At 34.9% G+C, this 10005-nt stretch overlaps 1 protein-coding gene across 16 annotated transcripts; it reads right to left on the bottom strand.

Annotated features, from left to right (window-relative positions):
- Positions 1-1808: 1808 nt before the first annotated feature.
- On the bottom strand, positions 1809-9622 carry LOC111308552 (ABC transporter C family member 12-like). Of its 16 annotated transcripts, none has more exons than XR_016327795.1 (12): positions 9431-9622; positions 8914-9065; positions 8416-8473; positions 7987-8333; positions 7497-7669; positions 5975-6131; positions 4995-5109; positions 4829-4909; positions 4630-4686; positions 3685-3929; positions 2875-3420; positions 1809-2314 (listed from the first exon to the last, which is right to left on the bottom strand). XR_016327795.1 is itself a non-coding variant. In XM_089743955.1 (7 exons), the coding sequence occupies exons 4-6, from the start codon at positions 8317-8319 to the stop codon at positions 6853-6855; spliced, it is 546 nt and encodes a 181-aa protein (XP_089600081.1). In that variant the 5' UTR covers positions 8320-8333; positions 8416-8473; positions 8914-9065; positions 9431-9571; the 3' UTR covers positions 6008-6131. The 16 variants fall into 16 exon arrangements, 7 of the variants coding, with proteins under 7 accessions (XP_089600081.1, XP_089600094.1, XP_089600103.1 ...); XR_016327794.1 differs by adding an exon at positions 4110-4181 and having other exon boundaries at positions 4829-5109; positions 9431-9618; XR_016327798.1 differs by having other exon boundaries at positions 8432-8473; positions 9431-9611.
- Between the last annotated feature and the right edge of the window lie 383 nt (positions 9623-10005).

Below are 10005 nucleotides of genomic sequence, written 5' to 3'. Positions count from 1 at the left end.
GTGCCACGCATCACCGCCTTTAAAAGGGGAAGGAACTAACGGTCATATTGAACGCATAAAAAAATTGAACTTTAATTGGGTTAAATGGGCCATTAACAAATACTAATTAATCCGGCCCATAACTTTTTATCCTAAAGAATAAAAAATAATCATTATCTTTATTTTCTTAAAGAGATTTCTCCTCGCTTGAGCCCAAATGGCCAAATTTTTTTTTTAATCCCATTTAACTTTCCAACTCTTTTTCATTCTCCAATAATTCAAACACTGTTTTTTTTTTTTTTTTTTCAGAAACAGTTTCAATAAATTAAAATTCGGCATTCACAAATATAAGAAGGAAATTGGCTCCATATTATTCCCATTGCCAAAACTCACAGGATAGAATAAAATGATAATAATATTTTTCTTATTTAAAAAAAAAAAAATCATGTATGTCAAAAGTTATGGGGTGCAAACTTTGTACGCAAAAAAAAGTTACAAAATGTATGATTATCTAACAAAGATTCATGGTTAACATTATTATCTAATAAAGATTCAAGGTTAACATCCTCGCTGGAAACTTTGGAAAATTTTCTACGAAAATATCCAGTTATGGAAAGCCATATGAAGGAATATCTGACCTATTGTTCCAGACAGGGAGACATTGCAGTAATATGCAGTGATAAAAAGCAAGAGCTACACATAACCTACAATTACACCAATGTAACATGCAGTTCAGAATTACGAAACATAATGCAATAGTCATTGGCTTAAAACCAAGATGGGGCCTCTCAAGGCCGGGCTAAATTCTTTGATGGCAGAACGAAAAGCAAAATTCTGGCAACAGGATGACCAATGTAAATGCGAACAAGAAGCAGATAATTTCAGCAGCCAAATAATAAATTAGCTAAGCTAGACTCGCCAAACAATTCTTCCAGAAAAGACAAATTCCAAATGTAGAAAGCTAAAATGAAAGATTTAAAAGTACTGAGGATGTAAGGTCATTATCAATGAGACAAAGGCACTCTCAACCATCCCTTCAACAACATCTCCCACACAAGAAGAAAATAAAAGGAAAAGAAATAAATAAGCCTCTTCGTAATCCAAAAGACAAGCAAAACTGAATGAAATAAATTGTTTCCAAGATAAAGACAAGTTTACCAAAGTAGATCTCAGCCGAAATCCAACACGCATGACATTCTGAAAATATTGAGCTTCACATAACACCCCAAGGGCCTGGATCAAGGTTCAACCAATCAAATTCAATGTACATTCTCATTAAGAAAGAAACTAGCAACTCCAATGTAAACAAAGGATTAATTTCATACCACTTCAACATAAATTGAGAAGGCATACATGTTTTGCAACTTTAGAGAAAGATAAATGTTTTTAATCAGTGAAGTTTTGATTATATTAGCTTGTATAATTTCACACTGCAAAACATTAAATGGAAATTTGACCAAAAAGTGTCATGAAAAATTCCGATAGAATGTTGTTTTTCTACTTCACTGAATTATCATAAGACTGGTTCTGTTGATTATCACTTTCTGTGGAAATGCTCCTCTTCTTTCTGTTAAGTGTTAAAATATATTTGATTTGACAGTTGACATCGTACATGTTTGAGGAATGAGGGTAGAAATTAACGATATGGAAACAAAACCATGTGCAGGGAATTGTCACTTTCATCCATCACTGCTAGCGATGATGATCTTGGCGGTGCACGACAAAAGAATCCTATTTCAAGTTTTTTGATGGTTGATCAGTCGACTTCTAATGCGGATAACAGTTAAATGCTACAATGAAGCGGCTAATATGGGGTACTTTCCTCATCAAGCCATTAATTCGATGTTTGATGCCATTTGATTCATTGTTGTTCATCGTACAACACAGCCATACAGCCCCCAACAAATAATCATGTATTTCGTGAGAGGAAAATCCAAAGTCCCACCACCAAAAATGAATTGTCATGGTTCATTCAGGTGCAGGGCTGCAGGCTTTGTTTCGAATTCCAATAAACTTATTTAGAATCACATAATTGAGTCACAACACCAAATCAATCAAGGAGCCACATGCTCGTTTAAAATTACGTGGCACGGCAATTGAGTTCCTTTCCTCCCCATTTGGAATATCAGACATTATAAAATTGACATTTTACTATCGGGCTCATCAAGATGCAGCTGTCCGCTCCAATCTTTTATTAAAATATTTACCTCTAGTTATCTGCTTATATTTCAATATCATCCCAATCTATGGATCTGGCTTCGGAGTAGAACTCTGATTGTTGAGCCTGTTATGTTGAGCCTGTTATGTTGAGCTAACCTGCTCATTGCAGCAAGACCTGAAACAGAGAATCAATCAATCATTGACCATGAATAAAACAAAACTTTATTCCAGTACGCATTAGGATTGGACCCATGCTATGATTACTATTGTCTGGGTAGTGTTTTGCGTACTGGTGAACGATATTATTGTTTCACATTTTTGTAGTTGAGGGAGCCATTCTTCCACAGGAGACCGTAGGGGAGTCATACTATTCCTTTTCAAAATATAGTATTTGCTAGAACAACAGTGAAAAGAACATTTAAATCACTAGGAACATCCATTTTGAAAAGGAGCAGTATATTCTACTGTTCTCCTGGATTCAAAAGATGTGGGCTATCTATCAATTGTCAGAGATTTTGGCTACCACTACTAATTTCTGTAATGCTGAGAAATTAAGTTATCCAATAATCATGTGCCTTTTTAATCCCGTCTGTCATCCAATAATCAAGTAAACTAAATATCACTGACAACATAAAAAGAAGGTATGCACCACCAAGATACACAAGCTTATGCTAACTTGTCTGATTTGTGATTTTGTTAGGAGTTTACGTGTATAAGAAATTACTACATGCGTACCTTCAATTATTCTGTAAAAAGCTGACCACCATCCATCTCTGCGAACTTGGTGCTGGTGAAGCATATCATCTATAACTTCATCATGCTTTCCCTCCAAAACACCCTGCTGTGTTGTGACCGCATCTTCAGTTTTCTGGACGATATTGCTCATATCTTCTCCAATATCAAACCTTAGAAGGTCATTCTGTGAAGAAGTGAGGCTAACAGCTAGGGCAAACTGTGCAGCAGCAGCCCAGCGGGATGATGCCTGCCATCTCATCTGACCATCGAACCCCGTGGCATGTTCTATACTCAACCTATTCTCCTCACCTCCAAAAACTAAGCTACGTACTATTCTGCATTAGCGGGCCGTGTGCTTTGAACCATTTCAGAGAATGTGCTTTCTTCATTAGCTAGCAGTTCCTCTAGAGTATTGTGCTCTAGAACCTGAAAGAGCAGCATCAGAAGTTATCTATCTGCATTAGCAGGCTGTGTGCTTTGAACCATTTTAGAGAATGTGCTTTCTTCATTAGCTAGCAGTTCCTCTAGAGTATTGTGCTCTAGAACCTGAAAGAGCAGCATCAGAAGTTAGCTAGTCACCACTAATGAGTATCTTCTATTTTCCCAATTGAAAAAAAGAACACTTAATCATAGCATAGAAAAAGTCTTCATATATTAAGCAAGAATTTACCAAGCCATTCCTGGAAAAGAGTCAATCTTGCCTTATGGATATCATAGCTACAAGATGTCTACTAAATTTGGAAAATTTGCAGAAAGCAAAAAAAAAAGACACAGAAATATCCAAGAATATCAATAAGCGAGAAGGCACACCTGACCGACATCAAGCACAAGAATCCGGTCACAGTCAATGATGGTATTTATTCTGTGAGCTATAATTAGCATTGTGCGAATTTGAATTCTTCACGAATGGTTTACTGGATAAAAGCATCAGTCTTAACATCAACTGCTGCAGTTGCTTCATCAAGAACAAGAATCTTTGACCTTCGCAGCAATGCTTGAGCAAGACACAATAATTGTCTCTGCCCAACACTGAAATTCTCCCCACCCTCCAAAACCTTGACAAGGATGAAGCAGAATTATTTCATCAACACTTCACCTTCTCTTGTTTTATATAATATATACAAAATATATGTTGTTTCAATTACAGATGGTTATATGCATTAAAAGTAATTTTGCTTAAGACATCATAACAAACTTAACAGACATGGAGTTCAATAGACTGTTTACACAAGCACCTGATTTTACTTTAACTGCCACCTTCAATTCCATTAATCTTATGCATGCCAATGTTATATCTCTTGCTGAACCTGGTTGAAGTTTATGTAATAATTTAAATTAATCCAGATTAGTCTGACCACAGAATTCAGTAAATCTTTTCCTTTCAACATAAAAAAAAAAAAATAAAACTCTATGTTGATTTCCAGAATACATTCTCAACATGTCAGCAGATTATTGGCATCTTTACTGAAATAAGTTGGTTGAACAACCCAGTGCCTTTGCAAGCCACTGCCAGCAAATTGAGCTTTGGTAACATGACAATATGGAGCAAGTAGAGCTATGGTAATATAGTTATCATGATTACATTAAATTAGAAAAAATTTCTTCCATGAGCATAGCTACATGCTCATATTTTATATAATCAACAAATAAGAAGTCTTAAATTACAAGTCTATGATCATTTATGCCTGTTATTTGACCATTTTACTCTTTTATTTATTTTAATTGTCTGAGAGCTAGCTCAACAAACATACTCACATCACAATAATTATTTTGGCAGCCCTGATCACCTTAAAAATACCTCCCAACCAAAACCTGCATGACTCATTTATCAAAAAAAGAGAGTTAAGATAATTAGGACAAGATGACATCTACACTTAGCAAAGAAATTCTTCAGGATGCATATCACCACTAATTATAAAGGAAGAGAAAAAATGTAACCACATAGCTAACTAACCTTCCTCCCAGGCTACTATTCAATGCTCTCAAAAGCCATGTCTTAGATCTTTGAGTTTCTTTGGCCCAACATCTAATGAACCTGCAAAGGTAGAAATTGCTATCGTTGAGTGACCATATGAATTTTCATGTGGAAGCAAATCCAAGGGAAGCAACAGAATGCCAACTTCTGAATCAATGTTTCAGACTGATCCCATTTATCTAACTTCCAAACATCCCTTTCAGTGAGAGGTCTTCTATACCCTTGCCACATGAGTGGATTAATCCATCCGAAAGATATTTCTGCCATAGCATATTGCAACAAACTTTTAATTAGAAGCTCACAAGTTCATAGTAACGCATCACTTACCAACAATTAGTCCAAAACTGATCTTTGCAAAATAATAGAAAATGTTTAAATTTGGTAGAACAGTCCAAACTGTCTTTCCTAGTGCATCCCCACTGACCATATCTTACTAAATGGCCCTTTGCAGAGAAAAAAGGGGGGAGGATGGGCAAGAATAAATTACATAGGTGAAAGAACCCAAAAGCAAATAAATAAATAAATAAAATAAATTCAAGGGCTATGTTGCTCTGACTTCAATTTTCCCAAAGTACCCTTGTTAAACATGTATCCTGACACTTCAAAGTGGACATGGGTAAGGGGCATTGAGATTTCAACCCTCCAAATATTAGGGAAGTTCTAGAAAAAAATTGAATGTACCTATGTTGAACACATACCCATGTCTGACATTTCCTCTTGAGTCCAAGCAACATAGACCGAGGATATATATTCTTTTCACAATGTAGAACATCCAAGACTTGCACATTTTACAATAACAAAGTTACTTATTCACAGTCTAGCCAAGTCATTACCTAGATATAGTTCCATCGAAATGGTATTTCTACAAATAACTAGCAAACCTGCAGCAATTTGAACTTTTCAAACTCACATACGTACAGTCGTATATTCTTTTCAAAATGTAAACATCCCAATCCCAAGACTTGCATATATTGCTATAACATCAGTCCTTATTCACAGTCTATCCAAGTAATTACCCTGTTATAGTTACATCAAAATGCTGCTTTTCTAAAAATAACTAGCAACCTGCAACCATTTGAACTTTTCAAACTTGTGGTATCATAATCAATCAATCAGAGTACTTACTTGAAATAATGCTGGCATGCCTTTCGGGACATATTTGCTCTCCTTCAGGAAGTGGTTCATATTCTTCATCATCAAGAGACTCATTTTGTATCAAAACATACCCAGGAGACGGATGGAGGTTACGAACATAAACAACTAGAAGAATCCCAAATAAAACCTACATCAGAAAATAAGCACAAATAAATGAAACTGACTTAAAATGACTTGAAGACAAAAGCATTAACAAGCTAAGTCAAAGAACTGTCCAGGTTTTTCTGTCCCAAAAGATTTAATTTTAGACTGTCCTATTAAGTATTAACATTTGACCAGAAGCTTGAATTTAGTTACATCAAATTCCAAGAAATTATAATGGCCTCAATGGTCTAGCAACATTCTAGACAAAAAACTAGTCATGGTACTTAAATCAGGCTTAAATTTTTTCTCCACTTTGGTTTCAAGACCTAGCATATTTTTGTCAATCAATGAAAGTGAGAAGAATGCTAACTTTTAAGTTTTAAACCAAAAAAGGGAGGAGGTGGGCTAAAATGATGCTAAGTCATGTAAACCTAAAATGATGTTAAGTCATGTCAACTAAAAGCAGATATGTAAGTGGCCAATGTAATGAATATTTGGAAAAAGAGGTGATGCTAATATTTCCAGAGGGCATGGGTAGTAGGAAGATTGTGAAAAGGAGAGAGAGTTATGTCCCTTTATAACTTTCGTTAATTTTTTTGTACAACACAATTTGCTAATGACACACTTTTAGCCAGATTTCAAGCAGCTACATAAGATTAGGACAGCCAATATGACACCAAGGAAAATATAAAAGCAGGTAAAGACTACTTTTATAAAGATATAGGAAAAATGAGTACGATAAAAGGCAAATATACACAACAAACCTAACAGAAAACCAAGCTGATGCTCAAATACAACACATAGCTGCATGAGCAAATAAACTTGTCAGTGTGACTGTACTGTTGACCCATGTAAATGGACTAGATTCTATAAACTCAGGGGGCAAAAAAAATAAGAATGAAAAAGCTTGAGAAAAGTCTTTTCCCTTCAAGGATATAAGTCCACATCTCCAACTAATCAATCGTTCACAAATGTATGAAAGTGTCTATCTAATCCAAAATAGTTTTCTATGGTCAAATTTCTTTATTACATAATTTTAGCAGTTAAAAGAGTCATTACTGCTGATGGTGGGCTCTTCTACAAATAATGGTGTGTGATAATGAAAGAAAAAAAAAGGATAACTATGCTTCACCCTAATATATGACTCTTCCAAAACCAGTAAGATATTTTTGCTTAGAGATTTATAAACAAACATTTACTAAATGATCCAATAATATTCATGGGATGAGGTGAGGCTTATAAAAGAACATGTATATGAGAAAAGGATCACAAATCATAAATAATTAGCTCATATTACAACACTAACTCCCCCCCAACCCCCCCCCCCAAAAAAAAAATGTTCATAGAATTTTATTTTTTAAGAGGCTTATGGTAAACGAACTAAATTGAGGAATGGGAGGAATCTAACCTACTGTACAAATCCTTCACTGGTAGAATGAGATTGAGAAGCACAGCATCCCCGACCATAAATACCCCAAAACGCACATACCACCGAAACTCCCTGATGTAACTTTTTGCTTCCAGTCCTATCATAATAAGCACAGAGCACCAAGCTGTAGCCTCAATGATCAAAGAAGTTGCCTGCAAGAAAGTAAATTATAAAGCATCTACAAGTTTAAGCAAGTTGTTATGTTGCAGCAAACAGCTGATAACAAAATGAAATTGCCAGAACTTATGGTAAAATCTAACCATCACCTGGAACCGACAAAGGAAGTAAAATGGATGAAACAAGCAAATAAATTCAGCCTAACAAAACAAGTGGTCTGTTTTTATAGCCATAATAGTTCCACAATATTTTAACTTAAAATGCAGAACCTCATTTTAAACCAGTACCTATAAAATTTTCCTGAGGCAAGGAATAAGAAGGGAGTCAACTACTAGTTGTAACAGAAAGTTACCTCATAGTGAGCAAGACCAGTCTCTCCATTCAAATTAAAGATCAAAATATCCATCAACAACCTTAGTAATGGCTCGATGGTAGAATAACCATCCAACAAACCAAGCATATAATTGTAGCATTTTGACCTCAAAGTAAACATCTGGACTTTGGAATTCTTCTTAATCAACCATATATGATAACAGCAGAGGCCCAAAGGAACCAAGTGAGAAATGGAAATCACCACAGAATTGATAGCACAAGGTGTGTATGCACCACAAGCACCATCAACCACTTTTGTCCAAGCCGCATTTTCCACTGGTTGACAATTCCAAACGAAGGGTTCAAATGCCATCACTAGCCACCGCCCTTATAGACACAAAATTGATTAGATATTTACTGAACTCATCTTCTCCTTCACAAGAGAGATGTGTAAAAGGAAATTTTATACCTAGTTAATGACTTACTAAAACACAGCACAATCTTTGCTCTTCAACACAATGTCCTATCTGCATTGAGAACAACCCATATTCATGCTTCAACATTAAACAAAATTGCAGCAAATGATAATCACGGACATCTCCATACAAATAATACAGACAAAAAGTTAAATTTATAACCAAGATTTGAATCTAACAAAGCCAAAAGAGGTTAACTTGCAACTAAAACCAATTCCAGGAATAAAGGAACACAAAACCATTTTAATCTCTGATGTTACAGAACCAACTCTGTAAACCATAAAATGAAAATGAGATTAAAGATTCAAGTTTCAACAATCGTCCCCATTCGAACAAAAAAAAAAGTATATGAAGCAAAAGTCTCAGTGGAACTGCAAAACATTAAACTTCGATTTTGAAGCAATATAAAATCCAAAAGCTCATACTTGTCTTTCAAGTTTCATCTCCCTGCAACCAAACAGAACAATAATGAGATGAACTAAGATTGATACCTGTAGGATAGGGACAGGACAGTGGTGCCATAGTCGAAAGTCTTTAGGTAGTAAAACTATGAGAAGAAATTCAAGGAACCCAAGATAGATTCTGATGCAGAACACTGGGTTGCTACATTTTGGATGCATGGTTACTTACGTATATGTATAGTCTGAAAAAAAGTCGGTGAAAAAGTATGACACGGTAGGATCATTAGGAAAAGGTGAAAAAAAATGTTGTGAATGAGACAAGGCAAAAAAAAAAAAAATACATTTAGGCTAGCAAGCGTCACGGCATACGCTTTCTTTACTGAAAATAATGCTCCAATAAAACAAAATATAGATGTATTATAAGCGAAATGAAAATGACAGTAAAAAAAAAAAAATTAATGCTCCAATAAAACATAGATATGTGTTCGCGACTCTTTCTTTACTGAAAATAAAAAATGGAAATTGTAAAAGACAGTTTCCATTTAAAAAAGAATTGTAAAACGCTACAAAAATAAAGTGGAAGATCAATAGAGAAAAAAACGATTACCAATTAAGAAAGACTGAAAATTTCATGGCTTCTTTTGCCTCGTCTTGCTTTACCTTTTTTTCCTCTTTCTTCAAACCCTAACCGTAACGCTTTTACAAACCCTAAATCTTTTTCCTGTTTCTTCAAACCCTAACTCTAACCCTTTTATAAACCCCAAATTAAACGTTATAAGTAAATAACCGAGGAACCAATATTTTTTCTTCAGTCTTTAAAAACTATTTATAGATAGATAGACGGCGGTACCTTGCGCGTTAAGATTTTTCTCATGCCACGCGCGTCATCACCACCTTTAAATGCAGAAGGAACTAACGGTCATGTTGACCTTTAAAAGGGGAAGGGACCAATGGTCACACTGGCGGCAAAAAAAATTTTGAATTATAACTGGGTGAAATGAGCGATTAACAAATACTAATTAATCCAGCCCATAAATCTTTTATCATAAGAAAAAAAATAATCGTTATGTTTATTTTCTTTAAATTAAACAAGTTTCTCCTCGCTTGAGCTCAAATAGCCCAAAAAATTTTTTAAGTCCATTTAATTTTCAACTCTTTTCATTCTCCAATAATTCAAACACT

This window comes from Durio zibethinus, chromosome 2, assembly GCF_047325235.1.
Source record: "Durio zibethinus cultivar Kanyao isolate XHJ-2024 chromosome 2, ASM4732523v1, whole genome shotgun sequence".
Classification (NCBI taxonomy): Eukaryota; Viridiplantae; Streptophyta; class Magnoliopsida; order Malvales; family Malvaceae; genus Durio; species Durio zibethinus.
Note: the sequence above shows the minus strand (reverse complement) of the source record. Positions and strands in the feature narration are given on the sequence as shown.

What these genes read in the sequence shown, in the direction of transcription:
- LOC111308552 (XM_089743957.1), bottom strand. Translation starts at nt 8,319, where the DNA reads ATGGCATTTGAACCCTTCGTTTGGAATTGTCAACCAGTGGAAAATGCG. An exon ending in CTGGTCTTGCTCACTATGAG is followed by an intron (nt 7,670 to 7,986) that starts GTAACTTTCTGT and finishes ACTTTCTTGCAG; the next exon opens with GCAACTTCTTTGATCATTGA. An exon ending in GTGAAGGATTTGTACAGTAG is followed by an intron (nt 6,893 to 7,496) that starts GTTAGATTCCTC and finishes TTGCTCATGCAG; the next exon opens with CTATGTGTTGTATTTGAGCA.